Raw genomic sequence first — 22795 nt, 5'->3', positions numbered from 1 at the left:
GACGGCGGAACGGCAGCGAGCGGTGGGCGCGTGGGCGGCGGGACAAGCGGCGACGGTGGCTGGCCGCTGTCTTCATGCACTGCGGCTTCCGCTCGAGCACGCTTCATTGTTCCTTTTCGTTCAAACAGAGGGGGAGAGAGTGTCGAGGGAGAGAGATGAGAGAGAAGGAGAGAGGATAAGGCTTGACCAGTCAAAGAAAAAGAGAGAGAGAGAGAGAGAGAGGAGTCGTTTGGGGGGGAGGAACCGTCCGCCCAAAGGGGAGGGAAGAGGAGAGAGAAGAGAGAGAAAAGAGAGAAAAAGAAAGAAAATAAGAGAGGGAGAGAGAGAAATAAAATATTACCATTTTACTTATTTTATTTTTCTCTTTCCCTTTTTATTTTCTTTTGATCTTCAATTTTTCTCCGATAATTTTTTTATTGAAATTTCGGACTCGTCAATAATTTGACGTACGATGAGACAAGATCCTAAAAATGAATTGTGATACGCTCGAATATTCGATTCCCGAAACCAAAATAAATTTCATGGTTAGAATTAATCAAACGTGATTTTAGTCCAATCCAACCAATTGAGTAGCTTTTAGGGATTTTACTGCAGATACATCCCTTAACGGCTTCACCCAATAGATTGGTTAACTCGTGAGTGATCAGCTCAAAGAAAAAGGACCCTAAGCACGTCGGCCTAAATGCCCATTTCACTTTATCGAAAACGGGGTCGAATTTCAGGATGTCACATTTATAACACCAACATGTTGCATTTGAATTTTCCAATTCATTTGTATAATAGATTATTCTATATCGCTATGACATATTAGAGTCGTATGGATTTTTTCTCATAATTCTGTAAAATATGATTCAATAAAAACATATTCCAACGTCACAAAATTCTATAGAAAAGAAAAAAACATTTCCAATGATTTGAAATATAGTTAAGAGTTCATGTGTAGGTTTTTAAATATTCAGACTTATCAGTATTAAATAATAGTTATATTTTTTAAAAACTATACACAAAGGTCGTACTTCTGAATACAAGTTTGTGAGTCAGTTTCAATCTATCACTATTGTCGTTAATTTAGTACAAACTTTAATAAATTATAAACTCATCTCTCCTCTTTTGTCATATTTTCCGTCATTTCTTATTAAATGAACCGGCAGAAACATAATCCTTTTTCTCATGGTTCTAATAACCAACCTTGCCCCGCACTTCGCAAGGGTGGGACGAGGATGGAGATGGGGACTTTCCCGGCCTTTGCTTATTCAGATCCTATAAATTGGATTTTTATGTTCAATTCAAGAAAGTTCTGTTAAAATCGTTGATTTTTTAGATTTCGTGTTTATGTTTATACTCATAAACTAAATCACTTTTTCAATTACATGCTCCTTAAGCTAAGAATTTTACATTTAACTTAAGATGATCTCTATGAAAATCTCTATGAAAATATCTTTCGTGTAGGATACCGCATTAGTTTTAGAAAAAAAAAAGTTTGAAAAGCTCTTGGTAACTCACTTAAATTGCAAGCTAATGTCCGGAAGAGTATGGGAAGTGGCAATTCCTTGGTGACTCGAATACTAATACAAATTTTCCAAGAACGCACAAACTTGATACATCTACACTTGAAATTGACATGTTTTCGTTCATTTTAAATAAGAAACAATTTGTAATCAATCACATCGTAACATTTGTCGCCCAACACAAAATGACATAAATAAGCGGCACGAATATCTGGACACGACATGGATTGCTAATGCTCTGTTACGAAAGGTCAACCGAATATACATTCAAATGAACAAAAGCAAGGCCCTCTCTACCTATGAACCATGAGAACCTTTACTCCAATCTCCTTGGTTTCCATGGACAGCGAAATTTTTTAGAACGTCATCCACCATGTATATTGACTGGATTTTCAATGGCATCTACTCATCTCAATTACGTCTCTATATTCTTGAGAGTCATTTGGCTAGTAATATTACAATAGAACATTCATTCATTGCTGATGCACATATGGATAGACATAGGTTAGAATCTTCAGAAGAATTATAACTTTCATGAGCAAGAAGACAAAATCTCCATATTACTATAGCTGAAAAAATAGATCAGAATCTTCAGACATGCATGTATAACTTTTCTCGACAAGCTACTTAAAGACATAGCATTAAGTATCTAGTTGCATGTTTTCTTGTCTGCTAGAGCTTTCCTCACCTTTTTCCATCCTTTTGCCATTTTCTTGGAGCAGTGCAAGAACCACATACTCTTCTCATCAATGATCAAGTTCTCTAGCACAATGCCGACTAAAAACCCGACTCCAATGCCAACCAGCACAATTCTCCAATCCAAGTCGAATGGACACTCTTTTTCATTATCCACTTTGAAATATGATGGTGGTGGTGGAGCATTCTCACCATTTGTGCATTTATTTGGCAAGGAACTTCCACACAAACCATCATTTATTGCAAATGAACTACTCCCGAACATATCAAATTGCGTTCCACATGGTATTGGTCCTGATAGACGATTGTGAGAGACATCGAAAACCGAAAGAAATGTGAGGTAGGCTAGTTGTTGAGGAATCTCTCCCACAAGATTGTTCCAGGAAAGATCCAGTGATTCGAGCACTGTCAAGTTGGCCAAGGAAGGAGGGATGCTACCAATGAAGAGGTTGTTTGAAAGGTTGAGCATGCGAAGTAATTTTATATCTCCAATGAGTTTGGGAATGAACCCTTCAAACTTGTTGTTGGAGAGGTCAATTGCCATGAGGACATCTGGAATCTTCGCATAATCCCTTTTTGAGCCCTTGTTCATCAATTGTATCACATAAGTCATACTTATGGAGAGTCTATAATCAGTCATACCCAACAATTCATTGATATTCAAATATGCCAACTTATCTTGACCAACCATGACCTTCATGGCGTGGCACCTCTTCAACAAATTGGATGGAAATTCACCCTTGAAGTTGTTGTTGGAAATATCTAGGATGTGTAAACTGATGAAGTTGAGTTGGCTTAGATGAGATTCTATGGGACCATGGAAATTATTGGACTGCAAGCCAATTACTTTTAGGTAGGCCAATTCTGATAGCCAAAATGGAAACGTATCATTAATTTGGTTGTCACCAAGATTCAAATACTCTAGCATTCTGCAATTTCCTAAAGATCTTGGAACAATCTCACTTAGTTGGTTTTCTCTTAGGTCAATCATCCTCAATGCACAACTATCTGGGTAAACGCGAGGAATAATGCCATCAAATTTATTTCTCGCGAGGTTTAATAATTTCAAAGGACCAATACTTCCCAAACAAGGAGGAAGTGTGCCATTCAGAACATTGTAGGACAAATCGAGCACGGTAAGAGAGTGCACTTCACAAATGGATGTTGGAACTTCCCTAGATAGAAAATTGTTGGAGATGTTGTATACCATGACTGAGGGAGGTGGGATAGGGAGGCCTATTTCTAGCGAGTTAAAACTAATGTCAAGATATTTCAAGTTCGGTAAAGGAAGATTGGTCTGGTTGTTTTCGAAGCCAGATAAAAGATTGTCAGAAAGATCTATATATTGGAGAGATTCTTTGCTATTGTTCCAAATCAATCTAGGAATGATCCCTTGAATTATGTTGTGTTGTAGGGATAACTCCCTCATTTTGCTTGAGAGGCCTATAAACCGTGGGAACTCAGTCAAGTTGCATGAATCCAAGTAAATGTAGGCAAACTTTGATGTAGTGGCATTGATAGATGACTTGGTGAAAGATATGTTGTTGTTGGACAACCATAAGCCTCTCAAGTTCTTGAGTGTGAATAGATCATTTACATCGAGAACGCCATTGAGATCAAGCGACATCAATCCAAGCATTTCGAGATCCTTCAAACTCCATAATGTGCCCAGAATATCACCATGCAAGTCATTGTTAGAAAGGTTGAGATAAGTCAATTGCTTCAGGTTCACAAATGAAGATGGAAATCCACCGCTTAACCAATTATCTACCAAATAGAAAGAAAAAAAAAGACATGACAAAGGAGCGTTAGTTACACCATCAATTTAAATTTCCTTTTTCTCTTTGGCTAAATAATCTCCTCGCCTGAAGATATTGGGTCCAAGTCATTATGCACTAGCCCACTCAGACAAATAGGCATTGGAGGGGTCCACCGTCAAAAATTGGAAAGTCTCTCTTGCTCTCCTCCTCTCTACACCGATCTTTTGAGCTCCACCGTTGCTCGCTCCCTCCCGAACCACCGCCAAGACCCCTGCTGCAATGGCCACGGGAAAAACTAGAGACGAGGACTTCCTCCTCCACCTCGAGGCCTACCTTGACAATACTCTCAAGATCTCCAAGTACGCCACAAAGATCATCCTATCCCCCTCCCTCCTTCCCAAAACCCTACCCCTCCATCGATGCCTCAAGAGCTTTGAGTCCAACGTCGGCCTGAGCCGAAAGGCCTTCCGGCCGAGCTAGTTGTCGAGGATGTGAACGCTCGCCGGGCGTCGCACCTCGACTCTGGGCAAGACCTGATCCTCTCCCTCATCGCCTATGGCGGTGAGCGGACATACTACGTCATCGAGTAGTTCATCTAATTGGCGAAATTGGGCTTCTTCAATGGCCACCACTCGCGTGTTCGATCAGCGCATAGGCTGAGTTCTTCGGGTACAGTGGGAGCGTCAACCTGAAAATTAGGGATTTGAGGAGGTTGTAGGAGGACGAGATGCACGTTGATTCGACCATCAAGATCACGACATCCAGGGGTTTAATTGAGGAAGTTTTTATTTTTCTTTTTCTTTCTTTCGATCAAAAAATTGAGGAAGTTGAGGGAGAAGAATTTGATGAAGAAGCTGTTCGTGGTTCAGGACTTGGCTGAACTTGCCAAGCTAGAAGGCCTTCCGGCTTAGGCCCTTCTTTGGAATGGAAGCTCTTGAAGCGACGATGGTAGTTTTGCTTGTGGCTATCGCAGCGGGGGTTTTGGTCATGGTCGGGGTGGGAGCAAGCAGTGATGGAGCTCAAGAGATTGGGTTCCATGGAGTTGTAGATGGAGGAGGAAAGAGATCCGTCCGAACCGGCAAAGAGAGACTTCTAATGGTGGGCCCTCATAAGTTGTCCATTGAGTGGGTTAGTGTATAGATGACGTGACGTCACAATTGCGCTTAATATAACCAAAAGGAAAATATTACCTGAAAGTCCCAAGACGGTGAGCTTTGTCAAGTTGACCACCCACTCCAAGGAATCACCACTCAAGTTAGTGGAAGAGAGCCATAGCACCGATAGCTGGGTAAGATTAGCAAAGGAAACAGGGATTTGACCTTGCAAGTTATTTCCATCAAGGTATAGTTCAATGAGACGAGAAAGATTACCCATTGAAGAGGGAAGTGATCCTGAGAAATAGCAACCCAAGGCTACTAACTCATTCAAGAGACTAAGATTTCCTATTGAATTGGGTATTTCTCCCAAGAAATTGGTCCGGGAAAGGTTTAAGGATTTCAATGGAGAACCCCAGTGTGGTTTGGGAAAAAACCCAGAAAGGTTGAAATTGTCAGCAACGGAAAGGACTTCCAAGTTTGGCAGCTGAAAAATGCTGATTGGAAAGTTTCCACTCAATCCACAAGATTCTAGCTTGAGCAATGTCAAGGAAGAGAAATTCACTAGCATAGGTAGGAAAGGTGATAACGAACTTACCCGAGAAAAATCAAGCTCTTTTAGCCCAGTCAAGTTATGAAAGAAGTCACCCATGTTGGGCATATGAAGTGTCCCAGACAAATCGAGAGAAACTAACTTGGAGAGTTGCGAGATATCGCGAGTTCATCGGAGAAGTTTGAGGAGGAGAGATTAAGGTATTGTAACTTTGAAAGGTTGCTGAAGCCGTACGGAATTGAGGAGAAGCTGAAGCTATTGAAAGTGAGATTGAGCGACTCCATGTGAACGAGTCGAAAGAGAGTGTTGTTAGGACTCATGATGCCTGAGAGACAACTGCTACTGAGGTTGAGGACGATCACTCGGCCGGTGACCTCATCACATTCGATGCCATCCCACGAACAACAATCTGCACTTCCATCCAGCGGCCAGGAATCGACTTTTGAATAAACGCATGGCCAATCTGTCGTGTCGATTCTGAAACTTCTCTTGAATTCCATTAAGGCAGAGTTCTCGTCCGCATAACAAAGTACCTCAGCAAACCTAGTGTGAAAGAGAGAAAGCAAGAATATCCAAGTAAGCAATAGATATAATGATAAGGTTGCCATATTTTCTACTTTTGTTTATGTTCTTTTGGTTACTGAAGTGAGTTTTCGAGGGAGAGTGCGACGTAGAAGGTTTTTATAGGCAGCAAAAATTGGTTCTGGCAATGGAATTATCTTGCTACTTGGCCATTCATAGTGCTTGACCTCAGAACTTTAAATGATTTTACGTATGCCTTATGTATGGGTTTGAAAACTGCAGGATCTTAGACGTATAAACATTTCTTTTATTATAGGGCACAAGCGCAGTGGCTTGGCATTCTCCTTTTATCCATATTTCTCTGTCATACTTGTAATATAGAATCCATCCGTTTCTTTTGGTGACATATTGGAAATTGGCAACAAGCTCCCATGTAAATTCTTCGTGTTGTTTGACTTGACTCATAGCTTCATGGCTAAATTTCAAGTACATATGTTGTTCATAGTTGTTTGTTCAACAACATGGGTGGCTTGTGCAGACTTCCATCAATAAGCCATTTATAGGTGGGGTCATGTCTCTCTAATTTTAAACTCACCTATACATCTGTTTTAAGTGTGAAATGAGAAACACCCATTTAACATAAAAGTATCGAAAAAAATATCAACACAATCAGAACATAAAAAGATGAAAGATCAAATTATATTATTGAAATAGATGGATGTGCACTCAGAATAATCAAATAAAGACTTTGAAATAAGTGGGTACTGCACCTTTATTAGATAAAAGCAGGGCATAGAAGAAAAAAAAAAGTCGTATGTGCGCATGTGCACGAATGAACAGAAACAGAGAGAGTTATGTGCGAGTGCATGTATGTGAACAAAATATATGAGCCATGATTAAATTTCTTAACAACCTAATGTATTTTTGCTATCTATAATCCATATTGTTTTTTAATGAACTTTTCTGCAAATAGGTTGGCTTAGTTTTATTTTTATGCTGCATTAGTGTTATCTTTGTTCATCTTTTCATTTCGTAAACCTTTCTATTTGATTCAAATTTATAAAAAGAGCAGATACGGCTCTAGAAGGGGGCAACATGAAGACATTGATTTTATGGAAAAATCTTAAGTCGTACACCTCATTCAAGACTGCAACACTAAACTGAGGGCTACGAAGAGTGTAAAAACTTGTTATTCTTCAAGCTTTCATTAGCCATTATTAAGAGACATTAGACAGCGAAAGAAATCACTGTAAAAACAGTACATTAAGTTCTTTGACTGGACAAAACTCAAAAGCAAGCGCCCACATAATTTCCGAGGGTGAAATAATTTCTCTTATTTTGAGGTAACTTCTATGTACAATTCATGTTCTAATTGGCATAACATATGTTGAAAGGTTAGTGTGTTAACCTTATAGATTTCTTTGGTCAGCGCTCCCCTTGTTTGGAAAGAAATTAACAAATTCATATGGCACGAACAATGTGGCCTCAAACAGGAAGACATACCATAAATCCAAAATCACAAAATGAGTTAGAGTTATAGAAAGTATTGCTCGTATATTCACACTGCCAAAACTCATAAAAATTAGGTTACCACCATAATGAGAATGGCGAACTATTTAGGTTTGTGTTTGACCCCAAAAAAAAAAAAAAAAACTATTTAGGTATGTGAAATATACATCTACCGAGAGCCTTCTGTAGTTAGAAATCAAATTGCAGCTTCACTCGCTCCACACGTTCTGCTGTAAAAGGACTGTAAACTAGTTCCATTGTTTAGTCCCTCTCGTTTAGTTAATTTGAGCTAGGACACTTGGAGATATACTCAATACACATCTTACATCACAAATTCAGGATGATTAAGAGATCCAACAGCAGCATTTTGAATTGCCTCTCGCTTTAACCTCCCCTTCACTGCCTACATTCCGCTATCTCCCTCCCATTTTACATTGTTAAGCATATGTTTCTCTCCTTTCTGTTAAGTACAATATTCGACAAGATTCTGCAACAACATTAGTAGAAAAATCCAAAATGCCAGTGTGACAAAAAATGGCATTTCCAAACTACCTGTAAACATAAATCTCTGTCAGGCCAGCCTTTTCCCGTATTGTACAGCAAGCCAACTAGTAACAGATACTTATGCCACGAACAAACAAGCTCGCTTCAAGGATAATGTAACTCATCGATATCGAGGAGGTTGAAAAACAAGTAACCACCCCAGCAACTGTTTCCTATTTCCAATATTTAGCCTTAATGTTGCCGGTCAACCAGGATTTGAAAACATCTCAGAACGTGATGATGCACAGGCCATATTAAGTCATTAGGAAACCATGATGTGAGTAAGAGATGCAAAAAATAAATATGTACACGTTCAATGTGCTTGAAAGGTAACTGAAAAGGAGTTGGAGACGCAGCATTCAGAAGGTGAGATAATGGCTAATATGATCATGCATGGCATCAAAAACTCAGATTTTGTATTGTAGAAGTTCGGCAACAACTTATGCTTGAGACTGAGTATTGTACTGTTGACCGCTTATTAATATTTTGAGATTAACACTCAAGTCAGATGAAAAACTTCATCGGCCATTTCAAACAGAGCAAGTATACTTCAGAATACTTAAGAGAGAAAAATAAAACAAAGTACTCTCTTTTCATAAGACAATAAATTATATTAGATAAGTAAGTCGCAAATGGATGAAATTCTCATGTATGGACCAAGTAAAAAAAACAAGTCAAAACCCTAGTGGGTGACCCAAAAATGATATCAACTGCTGAGTTAAAAGTCACTGGGAGATACCATGTTATTTGGTATTTGTTCGCACTGTACATAAGTTAGTTGATTAAATTTCTTGAATTGCATCAATTCCTTCTCCATGAGAAACCATCGAAGGTTAAGAAATAAAAGGCAAATATCAATCATTAATCATATTATAATCAATAAATTAAATAATCGTTGAAGAATTATAGAAAATTTGGGACACTTGTAGAACCCATGATGGAAATGCATGCCGTGCAAGTGAAGTCGATGTTGCGTTTCATCATTGAGTCCACATTCAGCATAAGACGCCAGCCACTTTATGACTTGAAAGAAATCTTTTAAGTCTTCCATTAAGTTGAGAATCAGAGATGGCCACTTGAACTTTGACAACATTGATAATGCGTAATAATCAATTTGATTATGATCAGAAGTGTGCCTCTTAATTGTCAATGCACTCAACCCGGTCTTCGGGCTATGGTTGAAAAATCCGTATTATTTTGACAAGAAAGTGGGGAGACTCTGAAGTTAGGCGAGGAATCTTCTCCCAACAATAGAAAATTACATGACTTATCAGGACTCTTGTCCATTCTTTCATATTGGAACGGGAGCCGTCCTACGGTTTGTAGGAGTACTCCTAGTCCTCAAATTACAGAAAGAGAAGACCATAATCTTCCACTGAATATATTTTCAGATTTTATATATCATGGCCTCATTTGATATAAAATTAACAATCATTAATCATATTATAATCAATAAATGAAATAATCATTGAAGAATTATGGAAAATTTGGGACACTTGTAGAACCCATGATGGAAATGCATGCCGTGCAAGTGAAGTCGATGTTGCGTTTCATCATTGAGTCCACGTTCAGCATAAGACGCCAACCACTCCATGACTTGAAAGAAGTCTCCCAAGTCTTCCATTAAGTTGAGAATAAGAGATGGCCACTTGAACTTTGACAACGTTGATAATGCGTAATAATCAATTTGATTATGATCAGAAGTGTGCCTCTTAATTGTCAATGCACTCAACCCAGTCTTTGGGCTATGGTTGAAAAATCTGTATTATTTTGACAAGAAAGTGGGGGAGACTCTGAAGTTGGGTGAGTAATCTTCTCACAACAATAGGAAATTACATAACTTATCAGGACTCTTGTCCATTCTTTCAGATTGGAACGGGAGCCGTCCTACAGTTTGTAGGAGTACTCCTAGTCCTCGAATTACAGAAAGAGAAGACCGTAATCTTCCACTGAATATATTTTCAGATTTTATATATCATTGTCTCATTTGATATAAAATTAACGATGAAGTGTACGTGATTAAGATGAATTACAAACAAGGATAAGTCTCTCAGGAACTAGAGAAGTTTCAACAGACAGTAAACACATCTTGGCAGAATTATGGCACAAAGACATGGCCTTAGATTAGAATTGGCTGATAATGTTACCCATTTGCCCATTTAAATGGATTCCATGTTTGTTAGTCAAGCAATCACAGGCAATCAAAGGCATAATTTGCTATTAACCCTCTTTTGGCTGAATGTTAGGAACTAGCTCGAGGAACTGCTGGGATTTGAAACTGAGCACATATTCAGAGGAGCAAATGGTTGCACGGATGCTTTAATCCTGCTTGCAAGGGAACAAGATCTGCAATTTGTTATTTATTCCTCTGTTCCAGACGTTATTATAGACCTAATGTGCAATAACACGGGGAGCACATATATTTCGGACAATGTAACTCGACATGCTTTTTTGAATGTAATCATGTTATTTTCAGAGAAAAAAAGGAGAAATTAAGCTTTATTCATCACTCTTTTAAGCATTAGTTGACCATTATCACGTCAAATGCTAATTTCAACGTGAGAGTCCTATTCTTCACTCTTATTGTACAATGACACCAGAATTGAGTTTCAATCTAGACATTTATGATGAATGCTTCAACTTAATTTGTACCTTGTGGATGTATGAACCTTTTTTCCCTTTTGAAAAAAAAAAATGCCCTTTGGCTCATAACTCTTAACATAATTTTGAAAAAAAAAATGAGACTTAGGCAATACGATGAAATTGCAAAGCCATTTGACTACCTGATGGGTCACTAATTCCCTAGCTTCTTGAAATGTCGTCATACAATAGGAGTGAAGACTGGGAATGAAATATCAATGATTTAAAAAGGGGGAAAAGAATGACAAATGCATGCCTATACAAGGGAGATAAATATTTTTTTCTCCCTTTCTTTTGGGGAATAATAGAATTACATTAAACAAAACAAATCAAGTTACATCTGGAACATAGGAATATTGTTTCATTCCAAGTATGGCCAAAGTGACTAGCCAACTAGGCTTGTGACATTACTTGTGCCTATTATGTAGTAAAAGCCCATTCAAAGAGGACTTAGACCGAATTGAAAGAACTACTCGTTCAAATTGTCTTAGTCCAACTAATTCATCATTTTGCTCAGTAAGAATGAATGAATTAGTGGTTCTCCCTTTTTCCACGACAATGAAGTCCATCTTAGATAGGTAAATTGCAAATGCGTGAAATTTTCATGTACAAATAAAGTGAGTCAAATACCAAGGTGGATGAGCCTAAAATGGAATTATATATTCCCAATCTTATTCTTCAAACATTGAGTTAAATTCTTGGGTCATGCCTCGATACTTGGTATTTGTTAATTATATGCGCAAATTATGTGATTCAACTTCTTCAGTTGCATCAAATCCTCCCCCTTAACAAAGGCTAAGAAAATAAGATGTGTATCACCAACCGTTAACGATAACATAAGCAATTAAAGCAATACTCATAGAATTATGATGGAGAATTTGAGGCACTTGTCATGCCATGATCAAAATCCTTGCCGTGTAAGTGAAGTCGATGTTTGCATTTCATCAACTTCGCGTTCAGCATAAGTCGTCAACCACACCTTGACTCGAAAGTCGTCTTCCAAGTCTTCCTCTAGTTGAGAGTCCAGGGCGGCCGTATCAACTTGCACATCACACACGTCTTCTCGACGTAATCTTGGATAAAATTGTTAGTACCCTACTTGTTTATGTATATCTATTGGTTAAAAACAAAAGTTAAAGTATAGCAATTCTTTTGTACCTTGCCTCCTAATATAAGTTTCGGCTTTACTTGACTTTTGAGTTCTACCAACAAAACCCACAACGATCACTTCTACGTAACTTTCCTTTTTTTTTTTTTTTTTAATTTAGTGGCGAAGTGGTGTCCAGAGGCACTTTCGTTCACTTCAATTAATTCATTTTCTTGGGAGATCTTAAAGGCGCACTACATCATATCGACTTGGTGGAATTGGGATTTTATTTCTAGAGTGCTCCCAAGCTTGAGCCCAACTCTACAAGGAAAGTAGAAAACTTCTGGCCATCTGAACCAACTAAATAGAAGATAAGACAAATATCAAATACGTATTGTATCCAATAATTTTATGGATCATACGTGATTAATACAATCATATGTTAAAACATTAACTTTTTGAAGAAAAAAAAAACTATAGAATGACTCTTGTTCGTCAATTCAAAGTGGCAAAAGTCTTTTTGCAAGTCTTTCAATTTTGGCCTATCCGTGGAAAAATGTATGAGATGCCATTTTAATGGACCATTTATGCAATCATGATTGCACCCAAACCATCAATCACGGCATGAGAATTCGACCTAGAATGTATACCTTGTGGATGTGTGACCATCTCTGTTCCTTTTTTTTTGCCCCCCCCAAAAAAAAAAAAAAAACCTCAATTTGCTCGTGAATATCAACATTATTTTCAACAAAGAAAGGCAATGAGAGGCAATATGTTAAGTATTTTCTGATAAGCCCAAGAGTAACATCCCATGGCAGACTTAGGAACTCTCTTGATAAACCCATCTCCTAACGCTATCATACGGCATTCATAGTATACTTGATCTTAATTGTCACATTGTCAACCCTCAGTCTCTCACGTGGGTTATCAATATCTTTTATTAGAAGATGCTCTGCTGGGGAAATAGTCACCCATCAACAAATCAGCGGCTAGACCAATTAAATGTGTCTCATGTAATTTACGCTCAGAATTTCCAAAATTTTCATTTGTATGTTTGGTGATTCCTCGAGTAAGCTTTCACGCACATAGTAAATTGACCACTTTGACATGATAAAAAATAGGCAATCGGCACTAAATCTTAGAACTCATCAAGGACTACCTACATCTTGTTATTTTTAACCTTATTATTAAATTAGCCAAATTGTAAAGTTATGACTAAATTGATTGTTGTACAATAAATTTATGACTTTTTGGACAATTTTTTCTATAAAATTATATCAGTGATGTAATTTCTCTAAGAAAGCTAAAATTGCACAATCGCAAATACTCTTTTTTGGCTTCTTTGTCATCATATATCCGCGAGCACATGTCAATGTGTTTCACATTATCATATTCACTAATTCATAATCACATGATCAAGAATTGAATTAACCAATTCAAGTTGTATATGTCGGAAATCTACTCAAAGTGTTGAGTGATAGTTTCAGATATTGCACTTAGATGGATTCTTTGTGTATTATGCTCCATCTATTTAAAAATATTGATTTACGGATCACTAAAATCAATGCATACATTCTACTTATTTTGGATATATGAAGGGTTATCTCCCTAATCCGGAGCGTTTTCACCATCCAAACCTAAGATTTTGATGGAATGTTATCCGAAAGATATGGAGTAATGGAATAAATAACAAACCATAGATACATATAAGATCCATTGTCAAGTAATGTGAGACAATGAAAGTCCAATCCAAAAAATTAAGTCAACAAGTGGAAAGAGACCGCGCATATATAAAGAGCATATATGACCCGTTATCAATCAATGCAATAATCTTTCAACACGTTGCTCCTTTCCAAGCAAGGCCAAAGCATCCGTGTGACCATCTGCTTCTCTAAATACATGCTTGATTTGTATTCCTATTGATCCACAAGCAAGTTCCTGCATTCAATCAAAAGAGTTTCCATCAGTAAATTATGCTCGTGAGTGCCTTCAATTGCATGAATAGTAGACATGGCAACCATTTTGATGTGTAGATGAGTAACATTATTGGCTACTTCTAATCTAAGGCCATGTCTTGGCGCCATTTCTCTGCCATCAGAGCTTTTATAGTTCACGAGAGATTTATGCTCGTTTGCAATTTATAATAATCACGTATATTTTGTCTTTAATTTTATATAAATTTAGTTGACAATATATAAAATGTGAAGATATTTTCAATTGATGATTACATTATTTTCTTTTTGTGATTCAAGGACTAGAAATATTTATAGGGACCAGAGAATGACTCATGTTGGTCAATCTAAAAGATTAGGCGTACGTCTTTACTTCAATCTCTCAATTTTGATCTTTTTTGTAGAAAAAATATAAGATGTCATTTTAGTGGACCAACTATGCAACTAAGATTGCACATGAACCATCAATCATGGCATGCATGAAAAGTTGAGGAGTTTGTACCATGGGGATGCGTGGCCAATTCTTTCCATTGGAAAAAAAAAATGCCTATTTCCTTATAATTCTCAACATCACTTAAAAAAGCGCAGGGATCTTAATTATCACTTAAAGGGAATCTCAATCTCTCATGTGGATGGCTTGATTCATTATAAGAAGTTATGGAAATAGTGACCCATCGGGGAGTTAAACCTTAGTTGCAACTTGCAATTAGTCATTTCAGGCATCTCATAGTCCTGTCGAGTAAGCCTCGAATTACATCACGACTCAAGATGAGAATCCACAATTGCGTCTTGCCCATCAAAGAGCATGTAGGAGTAAGCTTCAAATCTGCCCCCACATATGTTGATTTTTATTTTTCGTTGATAAGGACGGTTGGAGTCATCCTACTAAATTTATACGCAGCTTCTATGGAATGAAAGACTGGTGATTTCACGGGCAATTGCAGTGGATGCCGAGTACTTTCAATTGCTTCTAATTTGAATCTATTCAATTCCTGAAACCACACCCCCCCCCCCAAAAAAAAAAAAAGATAAAAGAAAAATCGCGCTACTCCTTTTTAGTGTATTTGGAAAGAGAAATTAGCATGATGAGAACATTGTGGCCTCAAACAGCAAGAGATACCATAAAATCAACAATCACAACATGAATTGAGTTATAGTATCAGTTTTATATACTAATTGCCAAAACTTAAAACAAATTAGGTTTCCAGCATAATGAGAAGTGTGAACTATTTATGTATGCAAAATACTAAATCTGCCGGTACCCCACTGTAATTAGAAATCAAATTGCATCTTCACTCTCCACACGTTTCTGTAATAAAAGGACTCTAAACCAATTCTGTTGTTTTTCCCTCTCTGTCTTGTTACATAATGAGATTAGCTAGGACGAGATATACTCAATACACATCTTACACCACAAATTCAGGATGATTAAGAGATCAACAGCAGCAGTTTGAATCGCCTCTTGCTTGAACTTCCTCTCAGTACATAAATTCAGCTATTCCACACTAATACCAAGAATTAATTCCTGAGAAAACCTTTCTCTCTTTTCTGCTAAGTACAATATTCAACAAGATCCTGCAATTACATTAATAGCAGAATCCTAAATGCAAAGGTGACAAAAAATGGCGTTTCCAAACTACCTATGAACATAAATCACAGGAAGGCCCAGCCTTTTTCCAAATTGTAAAGCAAGCCAACCAGTAAAAGATACATATGCCACAAACAAACAAGCACACTTCAATCGGTTTGCACTAACTATGCAAGGTAGTGTCCTGGTTGGACGCGACCAATGCCGAGATTTGATCTGTTGAAAGAGTCTGATGAAACTCATTGATATTAAGGAGGTTGAAAAACCAGTAACCACCCCGACAATTGTTTCCCATTTCCAATATTTAGCTCTGATCTTGCAGGTTACCCAGGATTTGAAAATCTCCGAGAACCTGACGATACACAGGCCACAATAAGCAATTTAGAAACCATGATGTAAGTAAGAGACACAACAAATGAATACGTACAGGCTAAATGTAAAGGAGATGGAAATGCAGTATTTGGAAGGTCACATAATGGCGAATGTGATCTTTAATGCCAGCCAAAATTCAGATATTGTATTCTAGAAGTTCAATAACAACTGATCTGTAAGCAGATAAGACAGTAATCTCAATTGCAATTTGACTCCAGAAAAAGAACAAATTACAGCACAATGAGATGTACATGGCACATGGCAATGTTGGCTTGTGGTGATTCTTGGGACTGAGTTCTGTATTAATGACCATTGATTAGCATATTGAGATTCGCATGCAACTCAGATGAAAAACAGTCATCGGTCACTTCAAACAGAGCACAAGAATATACTTCAAAGTAGTTGCAAAGGCCAGACCAAGACCGCAAAAGTGAACTGATTTCAGATGTGCCAAGATCCTTCATATTATAGAAAGACACTGAACCAAACAAAATAGAATCGTTGTAATCTGACCATTATAAACTATGTGATTAATGCAGTATTTTAAAAGTCGGATTGGAATGGCCAGTCCTACTAGTTGGCCAAGGGCAGAGATCCGGTCTACACCACCAATCCATGAGTGGTTGAAATCAGAGTGTTGACCTGATTCAACATAGGCAGCCCTTGCTTGGCAGTTTGATGTGAGACCACACTCCACTTTGTTACAAGAACAGAGAAGAGACATACATTTCATGCCACACACAACACAAGCGCAGGTAATAAATGCAAACTGCAGAGCTACAGGTGGTTCAAACTACTGATCAGCGGATCATGCATACTTGCTTCCAAAACTTTCATCCATCAAGCCAAACTCCATGTGGTCCTAACTTAAAGAATAACAGAACCAGGTCTGCAATTAGCAGGAAGGGCCTCATTTGGGGCCTCTGCAAGAGCTAGTCGAGTGTGCCCTGATAAATGATTCTTATATTCTACCTGCAATTATAAGAAGGGGCAAAACAGTAAATTCAATTCGGCAGTCAGTATATGTGGTAGCTTTCTTTTCCTATGACCGCTCTCAACATTCTTTTACCTCTTCTGAGTTAAACTAAGATACTTAGCCTGATAAAAGCATCTAATCTCTAACTACCTATGTATGGAACACAATCAATTAATGACTACAAATAAAAGTTCATAAACACAGAAGAAACACACAAATGCACCAATTTCGATGAATGCCTGAATTGGAAGGAGCATAACAAGGTACTTACTAAAGCCAAGAAGGAGCAACATTTGCTATCTGATTTAATTCTAAACTATACAAACCAAAACTCCCAAAGTAAAGATTTACACAACCCCAACCTATGTTCAATCTTAAAATGACATCAAAAGGATCAAATATGAACTGCGTAATTGTTTGACTAAGAAGACTGAAAAAGAGAAACAAACCAGCAAAACTATGTGTGAGGCTTTTGCCAATTTTATCAACCATATGTTTTGATCAAGTTGACCTGGTTCATTTTCACCATGATAACAAGTCTCTTTCTAGAAGGAAGATAGGTCGAACTAGGCAATCGGTAAATTAAGTGTCTCTAGAAATATCATGGGAAACCAAATTTAACATTCAATGATTCAACAATCCATTCAAGGTACGATTTATCAAATCTGAACATATGGAGGGCATTTGCCAAAGACAGGCTTAACCTAATCAAACAGATTTTACCACCACCTTCTCCACTTCCAACCTTCATCAAAATCATAGAAGAGTTAACCTTTTGATCTCCTTTATAATTAATCTAGAATGATTCTTTTAACTTTTATTTATCTCAAGCACAGCAAGAATACTCACTTCCATGAACATTTATAAACAGCTTCAAACTTCATTGTATCCAATGTATCAACTAACACGCAAATGCTTTTTCAGCTTCACAACAGCTCATAGTATTCTTACATATGAACAGTATTTTCGCAGAATCAATACCAGCTGATTCAGAAAGTTCCCCTGTGACTTAAAGAATGATATGGCGTTCATAAATACATCGGCACGTGACATTGTTACATAGATGACAAACTGACAATAAGCATAGAGTGAAACTACTATAACTATATTTCCTTAATTGACATTCATAGCTAAAAAAAGACAGTAAAAGGTTGATTCTGATAATAGGACAAATGATATAATAAGTAGTTCCTTTGACACATGCTTGATTCCTAATTAGTTGAACCTCCATATAATAAGTGATGGCAAGATAAGACTTATTGCGCACTCAAATGAATGAAAAGATAGGTTCTAATGGTCATGCACAACATTATCCAATCCAAACCTCAGCTTGAAATGGCATAGGAACATGAAGGGGGAGAGGGGGGGAGGTGCATTCTCTTGCACTTGTGTGCGACAGAGATGAGTAAATCCTAGATAGGACTCTCTAGCATTACAAATGTGTGTCAAATATTACAGACATTTTATCAGGCAGCTGTATAGACAATAAGAATCAGGCTAGAGAAAAATATGCAGATAACTATGAAAATTCTGCAGTTCCAGACAAAACAAGGCGACAATGGAATCAGCGAAACCGAGCCTCATTGGCCCCAAAAGATACCATGGATAATTAAACCTCACAACAGACAAGAAAATGCACATTAAAAACGGTAATCACTCCTCAAAGGACATAGAATCACCTTAAATACTGAAGCCCAATAGTAATCATAATGGCACCGGAATTTCCTTTTCTCGGACGAGCTGAAAACAATCTTGGCGTTATAATTCAACAGCCCAAGCTCGCAAACTTTAGACGACCTTATATCCACACCTGCAAGAAAAAATTCAAAACTCAGCATACGACACTCGAGCGCATAACACGACCAACAGTACGAAAACGCAACTCGCTGCGTTTCATTGATCAAGCGAGTCATCACATACTACATCCTGTCCATTTCTCATCATTAGCTAGCAACTGAAGTAGCACAAAACGGCCAAGACGGTAACAATCCACAACTTAGCTCAGCCAACTCGAATGGTGAAGACCCGAAAGCATGAGCAATCATTCAACGGAACTTACTGCTGGAGACTATTTTGCACTGAGCAGGCAGCGACATGGGGCTGGGGATCGAGAAGTTACTGACGAGGAGGGCGACGACGCCGATCAAGAACGACGAGGAGAAGAAGAACACGACGGGGAAAAGGAGAGCCAGGAACAATCGGAGCAGTACGGAGAGATTCCTGCTCTCGCCCGTCGCCCCGCGATGAGGCGGCGGCGAGGCCGCGTCGCCGGCGGAGGGATCCATAGCTCCCGACGCCTTATCCGGTCGGCCGATATCGGGACACTACGCGCAGCGGAGAAGCATGGGGCGAGGAAACCCCGAGGACCTCTCCGTGTCGGGCCGACCGATTCCGGAGGTAGCGATCGGAGGGAAAGTCTCCGGCCGCCGTGGAACCGAGGGTTTTCCATTCATTATCAAAATAATACATAATAGAATATCTCAAAAGTTATAATAACAAACAAGCCCATAAAATTCCAAAACAAACCAAAAGTCAAAAATCAATGCATATCATTAAAGCATGATTGGCACAAATAATCACAGGCTCATGGCAAAATCACACAATGTCATAGTAATAAGCATATTTCAAGATCTCAATTTGTAGTTATGATTTTACCTTTTGACGACGTGCACCTAGATTTAATGGTGTACACCGATTCGGCATCCCTACATCATCACCATATAAAAACAAAACATATTGAAGAAGATCAGATCTGACACTTGTGAAAGCAAGTTTTGTAGCTAATGCGAAGTACCATAAGTTAAATATCAAAACTGTTGTGAACACTATTTAAACTAGAGACGAAGTATTTATTTATTAAAACTCTAAAATCTAAAATTAGATATATAATATTGGGAGAACAAAGCTTTCAAATCTAAAACTAAATTCAGGAGAGTAAGGAAAGGGGAAAAAAATAACTAGGATGGGAGGGAGAGATCTAAGTCAAATCCCTCCCTTCCAGAAGTGGAAGAGACGAAGGAAGGTTGAGAGAGAGAGGAGGGAGGGACGGAGGGAGGGATTTGGAAGAGGAAAAGACATCAGGGTCAATTTTGATCTCTTTTGCTTTAAAGAAGGAAAATCAATGGTTAGAATATATCTACTGCTGATAAATTGGAAGCCCAAATAAGAGCAAAGTCAAAGCTTTGCATTTAGTAGCGCTTCTATTTGAAGGGTTTCTAGTTGAGTTAGTGAGAGATTGTGTTCTAAATATAAACTTTGTGAAGCTAAAAATTCTTCGGAACATTGACAACAATTGGCGATATCTAGAAGTAACCAAATCGAGCAATGCCGAACCTTGAAATACTCATTTTCTAGTTGATGATGAATATCTCACCTATGCATGCAATGCTAACTAGGTAGGTGAAGTACCAAAATGTACACATATTGTTAGTGAAGAAAATGTCTAGCTCCGAGCAGGAATTTCAGAAAAGACGAGATTAGTAATGAGTGGATTCAAGACAAAGCTATAGCGATGACCGAGACTCATGTGATGTGTGGAACGATGATTGTAAATGAGCTAATGAGAAGACATTAACTGCTCTATAATAGGCCAACGAGGAAAAGATGAGTAAAATGGAAGAGGTGGACAAAGATTTTATAACAAATGTTGAGTTTGTAAATCTTTTAAGACTCCATACTAGAAGAGGGTAAAAAATTGTTATCCTTCAAAACTTTCATTTGCCATTGTTGAGAGATATTAGACAAAATACGAAAACCACAACAAAAATAGAACGTAAATTTTTCTTTGACCGGACAAATCTCTAAAGCAAGCACTCACTTAATATTTCAAAGGTGAAATAATTTCTCTTATTTTGAGGTAATTTATCAACAAATCAAATTCTAATTGGCATAAGGTATGCTTAAAGAGTAGCGTGTTGATTGTATGGAAAGAAAAATAGCATATTCATATGACATGAACAATGCAGCCTAAAAAAACTAGAGATACCATAAAATCAACAATCACAAAATGATTTGAGTTTCAGAGAGTATTAGTTGCATATCCACGCTGCCAAGACTTAAAAAATAATAGAATTCCGCCATAATTAGAAATATCAACTATTTATGTATGTGAAGTACTAACTCAATTGGTAGCCCACTCTGTAATTAGAAATCAACTTGCAGCTTTACTCCCCACATATTCTGCAATGAAAGGACTCTAAACTTAGTTGTTCTTTTCCTCTCGTCTAGTTACATAACAATTTTAGCTAGGACAATAAGAGGTATACTCAATACATATATTGTATTACAAATTCGGTATGATTAATAGATAAACAACTCCATTTTGAATTGCCTCTTGCTTTAACTTCGCCTTCACTACCTACATTACGCTATTCCACACAAAAACCAAACTTTTAGCCCCTCCCATTTTAGATTGCCGAAAGAACTTCTCTCTTTTTATGCTAAAACAATATTCAACAAGATCCTACAATTACAATAGTAGCAGAATATTTAATGCCAAGGTGATAAAAAACGGCTTTTTTTCCAAATTGTCTCTAAACATAAATTACAATCAAGCTCGACCTTTTCCCATATTAACCGACTCTAGTAACAAAAATAGAGATCATGGTGTCTTTACTCTATGCACTTGTTACTCATTCGTCCTTCTCATTTTGATTCATACTTCACTTGCTAAGCCACCATGCCATCCGAATGAGAGCTTTGCCTTGATGGAATTCAACCAAGTTTCAAAACCTACAAAACACATTTCAATGTGTTTATGCGAAGGTTTATCAGGGTCACATGGAAATTGCTGCTCATGGGATGGCGTAGAGTACCACAATGCCATTACAATTAGACAATACTTTACAAACTTCCATGCTTAAAATATATAAATATTCATGACTTCTTAAAGATGTTATTTCAAGTATCACGGCATTGCACGGGCTAAAATGCTAGTGCTGTTATACAATAGGAGTGAAGAACGTAAATAAAATATTCTCACGCCGAAATTAACATTTGAAGTGATAATAATCTAAAAAAGGAAAAAAGAAAAAAAGAATGATGAATGCCTATACACAGGAGATGAAGCTTTTTTTCTCCCCTTCTTTCGGGGAAAAACAAAACGACATTAAACAAAACAAATCAAGCTACATTATCCAATATAAGTGTGCTCCGATGCCCTTAAAAACATCTGGAACATAGGATAAATAACAAATTGCAAATGTTGTTCCATTCCAATTAGGGCTAAAGTGACTAGCCAACCAGGCTTGTGAGATCACTTGCACCCATTAAGTCATAAAGCCCATTCGAAGAGGACTAAAACGATTTGAACGAGTTGTTATGTCACGCCCCGAACCCCGGGCACGTGAACAACCCGCCATGGTCATGCAAATGCGACATCCTAGGTAGTGTCGCCGACCCCATTCATTTTATATGCGCATGCGGAATGTATTATAAAACCCCTAACAAAACTCACGGGATAGGAAAACAGGAAACCAACTCATTCAAAACCAAACATACTTTCATAGATATTCATGTCAGAGTTTACATACACAAAAAATGGGTCAGAGTTTGTATGTACCAAAAAGGGTCAGCCTACAAAAAGGGATCAGTCCACCAAAAAGAAGGAATGGTCCTAAGACTATTAGTTGGACTCGTTCGTCAATCCCACTTTAGACTGATCAACCTCCGGAGACGATGGGTCCTCCACTCCACCATTGGGTGCGTCAGCTACGCCCTCACCTATAATGGCTTCCATCACATCAGGTGGGATATCAAAGCTATCAAGAGGACCAATCCTAAAACCATTGGCCCAAAACGGAACCATGCCCTATATCTATGAGGTACCATGACAAGCTCGGTCTCCTAGATCCAGACTGTGCTCCTAATCAGCTCATAGATCCAATGACTATCGGGATCGGGAAAACTTTGCACCTCTCCATAATCTGCACGGGAATATCATATTGCTCCGGGGGTTCCGCCATCTATGGTCCTATAATATTTTTCCCACAAGGGG

At 37.9% G+C, this 22795-nt stretch overlaps 2 protein-coding genes across 3 annotated transcripts; both read right to left on the bottom strand.

Annotated features, from left to right (window-relative positions):
- Positions 1-2157: 2157 nt before the first annotated feature.
- On the bottom strand, positions 2158-6111 carry LOC104446228 (receptor like protein 22). Its single transcript, XM_039312767.1, has 3 exons — positions 5754-6111; positions 5155-5355; positions 2158-3971 (listed from the first exon to the last, which is right to left on the bottom strand). The coding sequence occupies exons 1-3, from the start codon at positions 6109-6111 to the stop codon at positions 2158-2160; spliced, it is 2373 nt and encodes a 790-aa protein (XP_039168701.1).
- A 9271-nt stretch (positions 6112-15382) lies between these two features.
- Positions 15383-19270, bottom strand: LOC104444233. Of its 2 annotated transcripts, none has more exons than XM_039312308.1 (3): positions 18860-19270; positions 18480-18610; positions 15383-15804 (listed from the first exon to the last, which is right to left on the bottom strand). In XM_039312308.1, exons 1-3 carry the CDS (start codon positions 19083-19085, stop codon positions 15757-15759), a joined length of 405 nt encoding a protein of 134 aa, XP_039168242.1. In that variant the 5' UTR covers positions 19086-19270; the 3' UTR covers positions 15383-15756. The 2 variants fall into 2 exon arrangements, with proteins under 2 accessions (XP_039168242.1, XP_039168241.1); XM_039312307.1 differs by lacking the exon at positions 15383-15804 and adding an exon at positions 15814-16796.
- Positions 19271-22795: the final 3525 nt, after the last annotated feature.

The sequence above is a fragment of the Eucalyptus grandis genome, chromosome 5 (genome assembly GCF_016545825.1).
Source record: "Eucalyptus grandis isolate ANBG69807.140 chromosome 5, ASM1654582v1, whole genome shotgun sequence".
NCBI classification, from domain to species: Eukaryota; Viridiplantae; Streptophyta; class Magnoliopsida; order Myrtales; family Myrtaceae; genus Eucalyptus; species Eucalyptus grandis.
The sequence above is the reverse complement of the archived record's forward strand: the minus strand, read 5'-3'. Positions and strand labels throughout refer to the sequence as shown.